The sequence below is a fragment of the Carcharhinus amblyrhynchos genome, unplaced genomic scaffold (assembly GCF_965287045.1).
Source record: "Carcharhinus amblyrhynchos unplaced genomic scaffold, sCarAmb.v2.hapA scaffold_40, whole genome shotgun sequence".
Lineage (NCBI taxonomy): Eukaryota > Metazoa > Chordata > Chondrichthyes > Carcharhiniformes > Carcharhinidae > Carcharhinus > Carcharhinus amblyrhynchos.
The window spans coordinates 4,257,760-4,274,793 of NW_027649781.1; the positions used below are offsets into that span (position 1 = coordinate 4,257,760).

Below are 17,034 nucleotides of genomic sequence, written 5' to 3' on the forward strand. Positions count from 1 at the left end.
CCGGAATTGAATCCGGGGCCCTTGCGCTGTGAGGCAGCAGTGCTAATCACTGCACCACCATGTCGCCCATGCAATGAGTAACAGAAATTTAAATGTTCTCCTCAAAAGGCTAACCAGGCAGGAGGGGAAACGGAACTTGATGTGTGAAATTGCATTACTGTAGTGTGCTCTTTGTACTAGATGCCACATCATCTGCCAGAATAGGAACACATCGCTAATAAACTGATGATTCTGCCCAAAGACTCTTTCAGTTGTCCACACTTATTATGTGATCATTTGTGATTAATACTATCCTTACTTCATCAATCAAAGAACAGTACAGCACAGGAACAGGCCCTTCAGCCCACCAAGCCTGCCCCCTCCCCTGCCCTGCCTCAGTGTAAGAAACTTGCCTCTCACATCTCCTTTAAACTTTACCCTTTTCACATTAAACCTGTGTCCCCTGGTTATTGATATTTCTACCCAGGGACAGGGACTCAGACCATCATTTCTAACTACGCCTCTCATGTTTGTGTAAACATCTATATGGTCGCACCCCCCACCCCTGCCCCCAGCCTCCGATGTTCAAGTCTAAACAAATCAAGTTTCTCCAACCTCTGCTCATAGCTATTGCCTTCCATACTAGGCAACATCCTAGTAAACCTTTTCTGTACCCTCTCCAAAGCCTCCACATCCTTCTGGAAGTGTGGCGACCAGAACTGTACGCAATATTCCAATGCTGGTATGTTTCCCAATTTTGATATTTCTGACTTAAGGACCTTTGCTGTAAATTGCCACAAATATTTATACCCTCCGCAAGCACAGTATCAGCCTTGTGTACCATGCTACAAGGTGCACTGCAGGATCTCACCAAGACTCCTTAGACAGTACCTTCCAAACCCACAACCATCAATATCTAGACAGACAAGGGCAGCAGACATGTGAGAACACCACCAGCTGGAGGTTCCCCTCCGAGCCTCTCACCTTCCTGACTTGGAAATATATTGCCGTTCCTTCACTGTCACTGGGTCAAAATACCGGAATTCCTTTCTTATCAGCACTGGGGAAATTAGGGATGGGCAATAAATGCTGGCCTAGACAGCAACACCTACATCCTGTGAATGAATTAAATTGCACAGTTCACAAGCGCCAAAAATCTCTGACCTCTGGGATTCTCCAGTCCCGCTGCAGTGAATAGAGTGCCATTATCTAATTACCTCCCTTCAGTATAGGAATTGGGACATTATGGGCAGGATTTTACGGCCTCGCTCAACTGAGACCGGAACACTCCACCCTAGGTCAACAGAAATTTCCACTGCTCGCCCCTCACCCGCTCCCATTCCGTGGCGGGTCATGCAGTAGAATTCTGGCTTTTGTTACAGCTGTACAAGTTATTGGTGAGGCCACATTTGGAGTATTGTGTCCAGTTTCAGTCACCCTGTTATAGGAAAGACATTGATACACTGGAAAGAGTGCAAAGAAGATTTGCAAGGATGTTGCCAGGACTAGTGGGCCTGAGTTATAGGGAGAGATTGGTCAGGGTAGGACTTTATTCCTTGGAGTGTAGGAGAATGAGGGGTGATCTTATTAAGGTGTATAAGATCACGAGGGATATAGGTAGGGTGAACACACATAGTCTTTTCCCCAGGGAAGGGGAATTGAAAACTAGAGGGCAGAGATTTAAGGTGAGCAGGGGAAGATTTAAAAGGGATCTGAGGGTCAACTTCTTCATGCAGCCAGTGATGCAGATATGGTATCGTCACTAGACTATTAATCCAGGAACTCAGCCAATGTTCCAGGTTCGAATCCTGCCACAGCAGATGGTGAAATTTGAATTCAAGAAAAAAAATTTGGAATTAAGAATCTACTGATGACCATGAAACCATTGTCAGAAAAACCCATCTGGTTCACTAATGTCCTTTAGGGAAGGAAATCTGCCGTCCTTACCTGGCCTGGCCTACAAATGACTCCAGAGCCACAGTAATCTGGTCAACTTTCAACTGGCTTGGGCAACGAGGGATGGACAATAAATGCTGGCCAGCTATGACACAGTACTTATGTCCAGAAAGCAGACATCAAGTCATAGTCATAGAGTCATAGAGGTTTAATGCATGGAAATATTCCCTTCTGCCCAACTTGTCCATGCTGCCTTTTGTATTGACTAAGCCTTCCCAATTGCCCATGTTTGGCCCATATCCCTGGATAGCCATCTTACTCATGTAACTGTATAAACACTTTTTAAAAGACAAAAGTTGTACCGTCTCTACTACTACCTCTAGGAGTTTGTTCCAGACACTCACCACCCTCTGGGTGAAAAAATTGCCCTCTGCACCCTTTTGTATCTCTCCCCGCTCACCTTAAACCTATGCTCTCCAGTTTTAGACTCCCCTACCTTTTGGAAAAGATATTGACTATCTAGCTGATCTATGCCTCTCATTATTTTATAGACTTCTATAAGATCACCCGTTGGCATCCTACGCTTCAGGGAAATAAGTCCCAGTATATCTAACCTCTCCTTGTAACCCAAACCATCAGTCCTGGTATCATCCTAGTAAATCTTTTTTGCATTCTTTCCAATTTAATAATATCCTTTCTATAATAGGGTGACCAGAACTGTACACAGTATTCCAACTGCAACCTTACCAATGTCTTGTACAACTTCAACAAGACGACCAAATTTGTGTATTCAAAGTCCTGACCAATGAAACCAAGCATGCTAAATGCCTTTTTTACCATTCTGTCCACTTGTGACTCCACTTTCAACGAGCTATGAGCTTGCACTCCTGGATCTCTTTGTTCTGTAACTCCCCACAACGCCCTACCATTAACTGAGAAGTGCTGTCCTGCTTCGATATACCAAAATGCATCACCTAACATTTATGTAAATTAAACTCCATCTGTCATTTGTCAGCTCACTGGCCCAATTGATCAAGATCTCATTGCAATCGTAGATAACCTTCTTCACTGACCACTATGCCACCAATCTTGTGAGGCAGCAGTTCTAACTACTATGCCACCATGCCGCCCTCATTGCTTTTTATTCATTCATGGGAAGTGTTGTCACTGGCTGGCCAGCACTTATTGCCCATCCCTGAGGGCATTTAAGAGTCAACCGCATTGCTGTGGCTCTGGAGTCACATGTAGGCCAGACCAGGGGAGGATGGCAGATTTCCTTCCCTCAAGGGAGATTAGTGAGCCAAATGGATTTTTACAAAAATCAGTAATAGTTTCATGGTCTTAATTTCAGATTTGATTTGATTTGATCTGATTTATTATTGTCACATGTATTAACATACATTGAAAAGTACTGTTTCTTGCGCATTATACAGACAAAGCATACCGTTCATAGAGAAGGAAAGGAGAAAGTGCAGAATGTAGTGTAACAGTCATAGCCAGGGTGTTGAGAAAAATCAACTTAATGCAAGGTAGGTCCATTCAAAATTGAATTTAAATTTCACCATTTGCCTTTGACACAGTATCCTCGGCTAATCTCAACTCGGGACACGTGATGGAATCAGTGTAAAAGAGGAAAAACAGACCCAAAGGGGGTCACATTAAAATGGTACATTGGATCGACCTCCTGGAACGGTCTTGTGGGATTGATTGAATGATAAATCGATAGGACGTAATTTATATATATATATGTATGTAGAGACTTGCTCAGAAATATACACACAGACTGGCTCAGATATATATAAAACACACACAGACTGTCTCAGCATATATATACAATATACACAGACTGGCTCAGAGTATACATATAATGTACACAAACAGGCTGGCTCAGAGTATACATATAATATAAGAACATAAGAACATAAGAAATAGGAGCAGGAGTAGGCCATCTAGCCCTTCGAGCCTGCCCCGCCATTCAATAAGATCATGGCTGATCTGTTGTGGCTCAGTTCCACTTTCCCGCCCTCTCCCCATAACCCTTAATCCCCTCTCTTATCAAGAACCCATCAACCCGCTTCTTAAAAATATTTAGCGAGGCAGCCTCCACCACTTCAACGGGCAGAAAATTCCAGAGATTCACCACCCTTTGAGTGAAGAAGTTCCTCCTCAACTCCGTTCTAAACCGCCTCCCCTTTATCTTGAGGCTGTGCCCCCTAGTCCTACTGTCTTTTTTGAGCGGGAAGAGTCTCTCCACCTCTATCCTATCCATCCCATTCATCATCTTATATGTCTCAATGAGATCTCCCCTCATTCTTCTAAACTCTAACGAGTACAAGCCTAGTTTATTCAGCCTCTCCTCATAGCTCAATACACACAGACTGGCTCAGATATATATAAAACACACACAGACTGGCTCAACATATGTACATAATATACACAGACTGGCTCAGAGTATATATATAATATACACACAGACTATATATATACACACACAGACTGGATCAGAGGATACATATAATAGATACACAAATTGGTCCAGAGTATATATGTAAAATACACATAGACTGTCTCAGAATATATATATAAATGTACACACAGATTGGTTCAGAGTATATATACAATATACAAATAGACTGGCTCAGAATACATATACAATATACATGCAGACTGGCTCAGAGTATATATATAATACACACAGACTGGCTCAGAATACATATACAATATACATGCAGACTAGCTCAGAATATAAATATATTATACACAGACGGGCTCAGAGTACATATATGCTATATATGCAGACTGGCTCAGAGGGTACATACCATATACACACAGACTGGCTCAGAGTGTATATATAGTATACACTCAGACTGGCTCAGTGTATATATTTATATATAATATACACTCAGACTGGCGAAGTGTATATATTTATATATAGAATATACACACAAACTGGCTCAGATGCTATATAATATACACACAGACTGGCTCAGAGTGTACATATAATACACACAGATTGGTTCAGATGATATACATAATATACACACAGACTGGTTCAGAGCATATATTTAATGTACACACAGTCTGGCTCAGAGTATATATGCAATGTACACTCAGACTGGCTCAGATTATATATACAATATACAGACAGACTGGCTCAGAATGTATATGTAAAATGCACACAGGCTGGCTCAGAGCATACACATATATGTATCTGACTGGCTCAGAATGTATATATAATATACACAGACTGGCTCAGGGTAAATATATATGCACATACATACATGATATATAATATAATATAAAGAGGATAGTTCAGGCTATGTATTTAACACATATACAAGGGTTGGCTAAGTGTCTATCCATATGATATATAATGTACACACAGAAGCTGCACATATACAGAGGCTGTTGTACATGACCTTTAATCCTTGGTGAACACCCATTATCGTGGTGCCGCCCTCCTTAGCAAAGTGAAAGTAAGACAACTTGAGGAAGTGGGACAGCTGAGATGGAGCTGCGAAATCAGTTGGAGAATCTGAGTAAGGATGTGTCCTGCTCCATCTGCCTGGACTTCCTGCAGGAACCTGTGTCCCTGGAGTGCGGACATGTCTTCTGCCGAGGCTGCATTTCCCACTTCTGGGCGGACGGTAACTGCTCCTGCCCGGAGTGCCGGCTCCTGTCTCCGGGGAAGGTGCTGAGACCCAACCGGCAGATGGCCAACATCGCGGCCACCGTCCGCTCCTTGACCCTGGCTAGCAGAGCATCAGGGAGTGGCCAGAGGCGGAGTGCCCCACGCCACAAGCCAAGGCACACTAACACTGGCCATCTCACCCCCAGCGCTGGACACATCAAGGTGGGTCTCTAACTGTCCAACTAACTGCAAGTCACTAACTGTCCAACTTGCTTTACTGCCCAGTGGTTAGCACTGCTGCCTCACAGCTCCTGAGACCTGGGTTCGATTCCTGGCTTGGGTCACTGTCTGTGCAGAGTCTGCACATTCTCCCCGTGTCTGCATGGGGGTGCTCCAGTTTCCTCCCACAGTCCGAAAGACGCGCTGGTTAGGGTGCATTGGTCATGCTAAATTCTCCCTCAGTGTTACGGGCTCTGGAGTGTGGTGACTAGGGAATTTTCACACTGACTTCATTGCAATGTTAATGTAAGCATACTTCTGACTAATAAATACATATTTTAACTTTATATATTTCTGTATTGGAAATGCTAGTCCAGCATTTATTGCCCATCCCTAATTGCCCCTTGAGAAGCTGGTGGTGAGCTGCCTCCCTGAGCCGCTGCAATTCCTGAGATATAGGTACACCCACCGTGCTGTTAGGGAGGGATTTCCAGGATCTTCACCCAGCAGCAATGAAGGAACAGCCGATATAAAGTTTATTTATTCGTGTCACAAGTAGGGTCACATTAACGCTACAATGAAGTTATTGTGAAAATCCCTGAGTCGCCACACTGTTTGGGTAAACTGAGGGAGAATTTAGCATGGCCAATACTACTAACCAGCTCGTCTTTCAGACTTGGGAAGAAACCGGAGCACCCGGAGGAAACCCACGTAGACAGGGGGTGGGGGAGGGAACGAACATGCACACTCCGCAGAGACAGTGACCCAAGCCAGGAATTGAACCCAGGTCCTTGGCACTGTGAAGCAGCAATGCTGAAATATGTGCCACCCTGCACCCCCCCCACCCCAAGCCAAGAAAGGGAGTGACTTGGAGGGAAGTGGTGGTGCTCCCAAGTATCTGCTGCCCCTTCTCCTTCCAGTAGTGGTGGTGTGTTTGGAAGGTGCTACCCAAGGAACCTTTGTGAGTTCCTGCAGTGGAGATGGTAAACACAGCTGCTACTGTGCATCTGTGGTGGAGAGATTGAATGTATCTGGAAGGAGCAGCAATCAAGAGGGGCTGCTTTGCCCTGGATGGTTTCAAATAATTAATTGAACAGTCCTAATGTCATGGACTGTTGCCCAGTTGTAAGCTAATTTTGCAACAGGTTTGTTTTGGTGGGACGAGGGGAGGGGTCATGGACAACAAACTCATAAAGCAAATTTATCTATCTGGTCAGGAGGGAAATAGAAGGTTTAAGAGTTACCATTGACCAGAAGTTGAACTGGACTAGCCGTATAAATATTGTGGCTTCGAGAGCAGGTCAAAGGCTAGGAATCTTGCAGTGAGTAACTCACCAAAGCAGTGCTGTGCAACTGGGGACCACATCCCCAGCTGGTCTTGTTAACTGTTGCCCACGCACAGGATTACTACATTCTGCTCATTTCCATCTGTGTGGTATTTACCTATTGAGGTGACTGATGTGATACACGCTTAAAGAAAGGGCAGGTAGAGTGATTGCACCCAACATTGACAGTGAGAGCCGTGCACTCCCTCTGTGTCCAGAGTGTCTTTTTATTCATTCGTGGGACGTAACTGGCTGGCCAGCATTTATTACCCATCCCTACTTGTCCCAGGGCATTTGAGAGTCAACCACATTGCTGTGGCTCTGGAGTCACATGTAGGCCAGGCCAGGTAAGGACGGCAGATTTCCTTCCTTAAAGGACATCAGCAAACCAGAAAGGTTTTTCTGACAATCAACAATGGTTTCATGGTCATCAGTAGATTCTTAATTCCAACACCTACCATGGCGGGATTTGAACCCAGATCATTAGCTGAGTTTCTGGATTAATAGTCTAGCGATGATACCATGAAGCCATCCCCTCCCCTTTTTGATGTTGATAGTTCAATTAACATGTCAATGATTAGGCATTTTCTATAATTTGTGGTGGAATATTTGGGCCTGTATTAAATATATTCAATCTTATTCATGCAGACATGGGAGAGAGGGAGGGGAGAGAGTGCAGATTTTGCACAGTGACCCAAGCCGGGAATCGAACCCGGGTCCCTGGCACTGTGAAGCAGCAGTGCTAACCACTGTGCCGCCTAGGAGAGTTTAATGCTGTGTTATTATCTTTGCAGGAAAAGGTACAGGAGCTGACAGAACATTTTGAAGGTGAATTTGCTGAGTTGCACCGAATTCTTAATGAAGAAGAACAGGAGATGAGAAGAAGACTCAGCCAGAGAGAGGAAGAATTATTTCCCAAACATGGGAGAGCCAACACAGCTACAACTGAAGTGAACCCTTCCTTCAAGCAACTGATATGGAATGTTCTGCAGGTACTTAGTGAACCACTTACACCTGATCTTCCAACCATTATAAGAAGCATCTGGACAAGCACTTGAAATCGCCAAAGCATAATAGGCTATGGACCCAAGTGCTGATATATGGAATTAGTGTAGATTGGTAATTAATGGTCAGCATAGACATGGTGGGTCAGATGGCCTGCTTCTGTGCCGCATAACCCTATGGCAACACGCCTATTAGTCAAGGTTAGCACAGCAGTTAACACTGCCGCCTCACAGCGCCAGGGACGTGGGTTCAATTCCAGCCTCAGGTGACTGTCTGTGCAGAGTCTGCATGTTCTCCCCATATCTGCGTGGGTTTCTCTAGGGGATTTTCACAGTAACTTCATTGCAGTGTTAACTTACGCCTTCTTGTGACTAAGCTAAACCGGAGCTCCAGTTTCCTCCTGCAATCTGAAAAGCGTACTGGTTAGCGTGCATTGACAGTGCTAAATTCTCCCTCAGTGTACCTGAACAGGCACTGGAGTGTGTCACACTAATACATCAACTAAATTTCTTTTTCCTCTGGGTGCTCTACCACCATCCACTGGCATTGCACTCCAGACACCTACCACTCTCTGTATAAAAACTTGCCCCTCACATCTCCTTTGAATTTTCCCCCTCACCTTAAGTGCACACCCCCTAGTTTTAGACATTTCAACTCTTGGGAAAAAGATTCTGACTGTCAAACTCTACCTTTGCCTCTCCTAACTTTATAGACTTCTATCAAGTCTCCCTTCAGCCTCTACCGCTCCAGAGAAAACAGTCCTAGTTTGTCCAGCCTCTCCTTGTAACTCATTCCCTCTAACCCAGGCAGCATCCTGGTCAACCTCTTCTGCACCCTCTCCAAAGTCTCTACATCCTTTCTGTAATGTGGTAACCAGAAATGAACACAGTATCCTAAAGTGCGGCCCAACCGAAGTTTGATAAAGCTGCAACAAGCCATGCTGATTCTTGTACTCAATGCCCTGACCAATAAAGGCAAGCGTGTCATAGGCCTTCTTTACCACCCTGTCTACTTGTGTGGCCACAGGTCCCACAGTGCTGTGTGGCTTGGAGGTGGTTGTGTTACCATGGATCTGCTGGCCTTGTCCTTCTAAGTATTAGATGTTACTGATCAAGGTGGGGGCTGCTTTGTCCTGGATGGTGTCAAGCTTCTTGAGTGTTCTTGGCGGTGCACTCATCCAGACAAGTGGAGAGTATTCCATCACGCTCCTGATTTATCGATGTTATGCTGGGACAGCAGTAATATCTCCATGGTGTATACAAAATCATTTATAGAGATACATACAAGAGATGTGAATCTCCACCTCACTTGGTATATATTTTGGCAAAAAGGATGTTAAAATAGTGAAAATCAGTTAACACAGCATATTATCCTTTGATATGGAGCTGAAAACTACTCTTGATATTTGTATTAATATTTAATACTATTTTTGATTTTAGGAGATAAGGATAATTCTGAGTGGGTAAGTACTTGCCTATTTTGTTCTTTGATTTTTCTCTCTCACGCTCTCAGAGTTGTGTACCCTCGATCCCTAATTATCAATCCTATGTCTGAAGGTCCAGGGATGAAATCAGACAAGATCACAAATTTCCAGTCAATACGCTGATCGGTGAATTCGGAGGCCCCCTTCAGTACGTCGTGTGGAAGCAGATGAGAAAGTCAATTAAACCAGGTAGACACACGTTTGCTGGTCAAAGTCTGTATCCACTTTCTGTCAGTCATTTCAAATCCCTTCCATCGCACTTATGAACGCACGAGCTTCAGAATTTTGGGATATTTGGGATATGGTGGAACAGGTGGGGAGCTGGATTTGAGACCAGGGAGAGATAAGAAACATAAGAACATAAGAAATAGGAGCAGGAGTAGGCCATCTAGCCCTTTGAGCCTGCCCCGCCATTCAATAAGATCATGGCTGATCTGAAGTGGCTCAGTTCCACTTTCCCGCCCTCTCCCCATAACCCTTAATCCCCTTGCCTACCAAAATCCTATCTACCTGTGTCTTAAATATATTTAGTGAGGCAGCCTCCACCACTTCAACGGGCAGAGAATTCCAGAGATTCACCACCAGAGATTTGAGTGAAGAAGTTCCTCCTCAACTCCGTTCTAAACTGCTCCCCCTCCCTTACCTTGAGGCTGTGCCCTCTAGTCCTGATCTGGTTGAATAGCAGAGCAGCCTCGAAGGGGTGAATTGGCCTACTTCTGCTCCTAATTCCTATGTTCCCAGTGCATGAGTCGCAAAAACCCAGCTTGCAGGTGCAGCAGGTGGTCAGGAAGGCAAATGGGATGCTGGCCTTCATAGCAAGGGGGATTAAATATAAAAGCAGGGAGGTCTTGCTGCGGCTGTATAGGGCATTGGTGAGGCCACAGCTGGAGTACTGTGTGCAGTTTTGGTCGCCGTACTTACGCAAGGATACTTTGGCCTTGGAGGGAGTGCAGAGGAGGTTTACTAGGCTGATGCCGGAGTTGAGGGGGTTGAGCTATGAGGAGAGGCTGAATAAACTAGGCTTGTACTCGTTAGAGTTTAGAAGAATGAGGGGAGATCTCATTGAGACGTATAAGATGATGAATGGGATGGATAGGATAGAGGTGGAGAGACTCTTCCCGCTCAGAAAGGACAGTAGGACTAGGGGACACAGCCTCAAGATAAAAGGGGGGCGGTTTAGAACGGAGTTGAGGAGGAACTTCTTCACTCAAAGGGTGGTGAATCTCTGGAATTCTCTGCCCGTTGAAGTGGTGGAGGCTGCCTCGCTAAATATTTTTAAGACGCGGGTTGATGGGTTTTTGATAAGAGAGGGGATTAAGGGTTATGGGGAGAGGGCGGGAATGTGGAACTGAGCAGCGACAGATCAGCCATGATCTTATTGAATGGCGGGGCAGGCTCGAAGGGCTAGATGGCCTACTCCTGCTCCTATTTCTTATGTTCTTATGTTCTTATTGAAGAGACAATGGCCTGGTGGTATTATCGCTAGACTATTAATACAGAAACTCAGCTAACGTTCTGGGGACCCGAGTTCGAATCCTGCCACAGCAGATGGTGGAATATGAATTCAATTAAAAAAAAATCTGGAATTAAGGATCTACTGATGACTGAGAAACCATTGTCAGTTGTCAGAAAAACATATCTGGTTCACTAAGTCTCTTTAGGGAAGGAAATCTGCCCTCCTTACCTGGTCTGGCCTACATGTGACTCTAGGGCCACAACAATGTTGTTTCTTAACTGCCCTCGGGCAATTAGGGATGGGCAATAAATGCTGGCCAGCCAGTGACGCCCATGTCCCACGAATGTATAAAAAAGAAATTCGCAGAATTCCTACAGTACAGAAGGAGGCCATTCAGCCCATCAAGTCTGCACTGACAACAATCCCACCCAGGCCCTATCCTTCGTATTTGTCCGCTAATCCCTCTAACCTATACATCCAGGGACACTGAGGGGCAATTTAGTGTGGCTAATGCACTTAACTTACACATCCTTGGTATGTGGGAGGAAACCGGAGCACCCGGAGGAAACCCCCGCAGACACGCTGGGAATGTGCAACCTCCACACAGACAGTGACCCGAGCCAGGAATCGAACCCGGGTCCCTGGAGCTGTGAGGCAGCAACACTAACCACTGTGCTGCTTTTCCTATTGCTGTGTGTTTTATTCAGATTTCTAACGTCCACAGTATGTTGTTTTTATTTCAGCGGCTTTCGTTTGTTCACCTCACCGGTACTAATCCTCTGGTTTCTTTACAGCATTGACCCGTTTTAACCTGTGCCCCAGTTCCGCTCACCCCAGCCTCATCCTGTCCGAAAACTTGACCAGGGCGAAGGTCAGTTACGTGCAGCTGCGTCTGCCAAACCATTCCCATCGCTTCCAGCACCGCATCTGTGTGCTGGGCTCCCGCAGATTTACCTCGGGGAGACACTACTGGGAGGTGGAGGTGGAGCAGGGAGCCAAGTGGACGCTCGGGGTCGCGAGAGAATCGGTGCACAGAAAGGAGCTGAGAGACCTGACTGTCAGGAACGGTTACTGGGTCATCAGTCCCCACACCACCAACTGGCTGCAGTGGCTGCTGGAATTCTTTGCACAGAAGGAACAAAACCCGCAGAGGGTCGACCACCTCGCACTCCAAGTGAACCCAAAGAAGGTTGGCATTTACTTGGACTACGAGAGAGGGCAGGTGTCGTTTTACAATGTTGAGGACATGTCCCACTTGTACACACACAGGGGGACCATGACTGGCAAACTGGTGGCTTTCTTTTCACCCGGCACTGCCTCTCACAACCAAATGAAACTCCTTCAAGTGTCATCGTAAATCCAACCTCTTTTATTCTGGCGACTTGTCATGTTGGGGAATCGCTAAAGATAAAGTCTTAACTTGGAATCACTTTGTGGATCTTTTATCTTTCAAGCAACGAAAGAAGACTAAGGAAATTTAGCATGTTAGCTACAACTCTCACCAACTTTTACAGATGCATCCTTACGAAAAGCAACCTTTCCGAATGTATCATAGTTTGGTATGGCTCCTGCTCTGCCCAAGACCGCATGAAACTACAATGGGTTGTGAATGTAGCCCAATCCATTACTCAAACCAGTCTTTCATCCATTAACTGTATATACACAACCCAGCACCTTGGAAAAACAGCCAGCATAATTAAGGACCCCACGCACCCCAGACATTCTCTCTTCCACCTCCTTCCATCAGGAAAAAGATGTAAAAGTCTGAGGTCACGTGCCAACCGACTCAAGAACAGCTTCTTCCCTGCTGCTGCCATCAGACTTTTGAATGGACCTACCTTGTACTATGTTGATCTTTCTCTCCACCTTAGCTGTGACTGTAACACTATATTCTGCACCCTCTCCTCTCTGTATGAATGATATGCTTTGTCTGTATAGTGCGCAAGAAACAATACTTTTCACTGTATCCAAATACATGTGACAATAATAAATCAAATCAAAAATCAGATCAAGAACACAACAGTTCTTCCTTTGATGGCAGATGTCATTTGAATGATTAAATAAAGCAATTTACTTTGAACTGTATTAAAGTATTGCTGTTCTTGTACGTTTGCCTGTCTTTGATTACAAGATGTAAGGTATAGTAAATTTAATTGTCAAAGCAGGCTTACATTGACACTGCAGTGAAGTTACTGTGAAAACCCGCTTGTCATCGCAGCCCAGCACCTGTTCAGGTACGCTGAGCGAGAATTTAGCACGGCCAATGCAACTAACCAGCATGTCTTTCAGACTGTGAGAGGAAGCCGGAGCACCTGGAGGAAACCCTCACAGACACAGGGAGAAAGTGCAGACTCCACAGAGGCAAGTGACCTAAGCTGGGAATCGAACCTGGGTCCCTGGAGCTGTGATATGGCAATGCTAACTATTGTGCTACTTCTGGACACTTTTGTATCTCTCCCCTTTCACCTTAAACATATGCCCTCTAGTTTTTGACTCCCCTATTTTTAGGAAAAGATATTGACTAGCTGATCTGTGCCCCTCATTATTTTTATAGACTCCTGTAAGATCACCCCTAAGAATGCTACACTGCAGAGAAAAAAGCCCCAGTCTATCCAGTTTCTCTTTATAACTCAAACCATTAAGTCCCAATAGCATCCTAGTAAATCTTTTCTGCACTATTTCTAGTTTAATAATATCCTAGTCAAAAGGTTTTGTGTCTGGAGCATCAGGCAATGTTAGACTCCTCACTGGACTGTAAGTTTGTGGGCTGTGAGTAGTATCAACTTTCATTTCTCTGCAGTGATCTCATTAGCTACAAACAAAAACACAGCTTTTCAATGTATTTCCCCCAGTTTTCTACTTCTGCATCAATTGTCTCAATCTCTCCAATTTAACACATTTTTCTGTGGTGCGTGTACCTTGCTTCTTGAAGTTTTGACACTCACTCTCCTCTCCCTCTCTCTGCACATTGCAATATTGAAACACCTAACAAAGGTTTTTCCTCGTCGCCAGTGTAACTATTCAAAGGCAACTCATTGTATCTTTGTTATGAAGGGTTTATTATCAAAAATATTTATATATGTACCAGTGATGGGTCTACAGAACTGCAATACACGTGTACTCTCTCCTCCTCCCTGACTCCAACTGAGATTCCTCCCTGACCTGGGTTACGTGCCCTTGCTCCCATTTGGCTCGTCTTCCCCAAGCTGCCTCTCCATAGGCTCCACATCGATCATGTGGCCCTCAGGGATGCCCCCTCCCCCACCTTAAAGGGGCCACGCTACCACGCCATCACCAGTGGTGCTGTCAAGCTGTCAGCCCTCTGATTGGCCTGGCTGGTGGCCCCCAGTAAAAGAAAACCACCCCTGTCATCCGTTGCTGTCAGGGCGGCAGCCATTTTCAACCCCAATCATCTTCATTGTGCATAACTAATCCAAATTCAATCCAGTATCCCATCATGCTTTTTCCCACTTGGTGAATTCAGGTAAAAGGAAACTCACCTCAGAATGAGATAGGCCATAAGATATAAGAGCAGAATTAGGCCATTCGGCCCACCAAGTCTGCTCCACCGTTCAATTATGGCTGATTTGATTCTCATCCCCATTCTCCTGCCTTCTTGCAACCCTTGATCCCTTTACCAAACAGGAGCCTATCTATCTCTGTCTTAAAGATACTCAGTGACCTGGCCTCCACAGTCCTCTGTAGCGATGAGATTAACGTACCCTCGACTGCTTGTACTCATTACAGATGGCAATGGAACACAGTTTGATTCTAAAGAGACTAAATGAAATGTGGAATGACAAACGTTGATATGTATCAGCAGTAGGATGTATAGAATCCCTACAGTGCAGAATGAGGCCATTCAGTCCATCCAAGTGCAAGTTATACAGCAAATGGCACAACCCTTGGGAGCATTGTGTTGTAAAGGTTGATCCTTTTGTGATAAGCCACACCGAATTCCCCAAAAAGGAATACCTCACTTCGTAATCTGTTAAAAGTGTTTGGGAAGTTGTGAACTGTTCTTCATTGATGTTTAGAGGTTGGTTAACAGAAAGACCTGACACTCACTTTAAGTGAACAATGAACAAGTTATTTATATAACCAATCCAGAATTTTAATTAAACAAGTAATATTTTGATTAAAGTTAGATACTACTGGAATGCTGTTCAAATAAATACAAGGATCATTCATTACCAAAAAATAATAACAATAATAATAATTTAGCCACTCTCAAAAAATATACAAACTGGTTTTATGGCTTTGAAAAAACCTTTGGAGTTTTTCTGGTGATTCCGCTGGCTGTAAGCTCTTTTTGGTTTGGTACCCATTTTGTTCGATAGATGGAAAGTTCTCTTAAGGGATATGTTTTTAGCTGGCAGGGAGCTGCTCTTTCCTCTTTCGATGTTCATAGAAACCTATAGTGTAGAAGGAGGCCATTTGGCCCATTAAATCTGCACCAACCACAATCCTATCCAGACCCCACCCCCATAACTCCATGCATTTACCCTTGATAGTCCTCCTGACACTAAGGGGCAATTTAGCATGGCCAATCCACCCAACCCACACATCTTTGGACTGTGGAAGGAAACCAGAGCACCCAGAGAAAACCCCCTCAGATACGGGGTGAGAACGTGCAGACTTCACACAGATGGTGACCCAAGCCAGGAATCAAACCCAGATCCCTGGGTGCAATGAGGCAGCAGTGCCAACCACTGTGCCACCCTAAGAGGTGAGCTCTTCCTCCTCCTCCTGGTCATCCTCCCCAGCGACGCCCGGCTGGTCATCCTCCACGTCCTGCTCCTCCCCCTCCAATCGGTCACCTCTCTGCCGTGCCGAGGCACTGCACACCACCACCATGGGGGAGGGGATCAGTGGGCTGTATTGTTGGGCCCCTCCAGATCGGTCCAGGAAACAGAATCTCATTTCGAGGAGCTGAATGCACCCCTCTACTGTCGGGTTGGTGGCTACATGGGCTGCACTATAGCGGGGTCTCCACCTCAAACACAGGCCTCCGCACAGGCATAACCAGCCTCTGGGAATCCGAGCTCCTGATAGTGAACGTGTCAATGGGCCTAATGGCCTCCTACTACATGTTAGTGATTTTATAGTTCCCAATCAGGATGGTGTGTGAAAAAAGTTTTACCAGGATGCTGCCTGGTATTTTACCAGGACGCTGGGTTATGAGGAAAGATTGGGCAAATTGGGGCTGTTTTCCCTTGAAAGACGGCGACTGAGGGGGGATCTAATAGAGGTATATAAGATTATGAAGGGTATAGATAGAATAAACAGAGGTAAGCTTTTTCCTAGGTTGGAAACGCACAGTACAAGGGGCCACGGGCTTAGGGTGAGGGGCGCGAGGTATAATTTGGATGTTAGAGGGAGGTTTTTCACACAGAGGGTAGTGGGGGTATGGAATGCCCTGCCAAGCAAGGTGGTGGAGGCAGGCACGCTGGAGTTGTTTAAGGGATACTTAGATAGGCACATGAGTGGGATGGCGATGGAGGGATGTAGGAGACTGTTTTCAATAAGAATCAAGAGCCTTGGGACGTCCCTGGGAATCAATTGATTCCTATGGACCTTCCAACATATTTTCTGCCTCACTTGTTTTACCTTTGAGTTTCTGGGGATTCCCTTGAATGTTTGCGTAAGGATGTGCGTGTTATTGATGTTTTTCTCTTTCAATCCACAGGTGCTGCGGTCCGCCTTGTTGTCCAACAAGGGGCAGACACGCGGTGGGTCGTGCGAGGGCTGCTCTTGGATGTTCGAGAGTGGCCTAGTGCTTCATGTCGTTAGTGTACGCTTAAACTGGACCAGCTGATGGGCACCACGACAGCTCAGTGACTATCACTGTTTGCTGAGCAGATACATGGATTTGGGCCAGCGTCTGTGGGAGTTTGCGCATTCTCCCCGTGCTTGCGTGGGTTTTCTCCGGGTGCTCCGATTTTCTCCCACACCCCAAAGATGTGCTATTAGGCTGATTGGTGTAACAAATTGTCCCTAAATTAGTCTTCCCTCAATGTGGAATGCCATAAGCATAGAC

At 45.4% G+C, this 17,034-nt stretch overlaps 1 protein-coding gene across 1 annotated transcript; it reads left to right on the forward strand.

Moving 5' to 3' along the window:
* The first annotated feature begins 5,369 nt into the window (after window positions 1–5,369).
* On the forward strand, window positions 5,370–13,073 carry LOC145335746 (zinc-binding protein A33-like). Its single transcript, XM_080181468.1, has 5 exons — window positions 5,370–5,728; window positions 7,845–8,042; window positions 9,495–9,517; window positions 9,612–9,727; window positions 11,789–13,073. The coding sequence occupies exons 1-5, from the start codon at window positions 5,384–5,386 to the stop codon at window positions 12,349–12,351; spliced, it is 1,245 nt and encodes a 414-aa protein (XP_080037594.1). The 5' UTR covers window positions 5,370–5,383; the 3' UTR covers window positions 12,352–13,073.
* The last annotated feature ends 3,961 nt before the right edge of the window (window positions 13,074–17,034 follow it).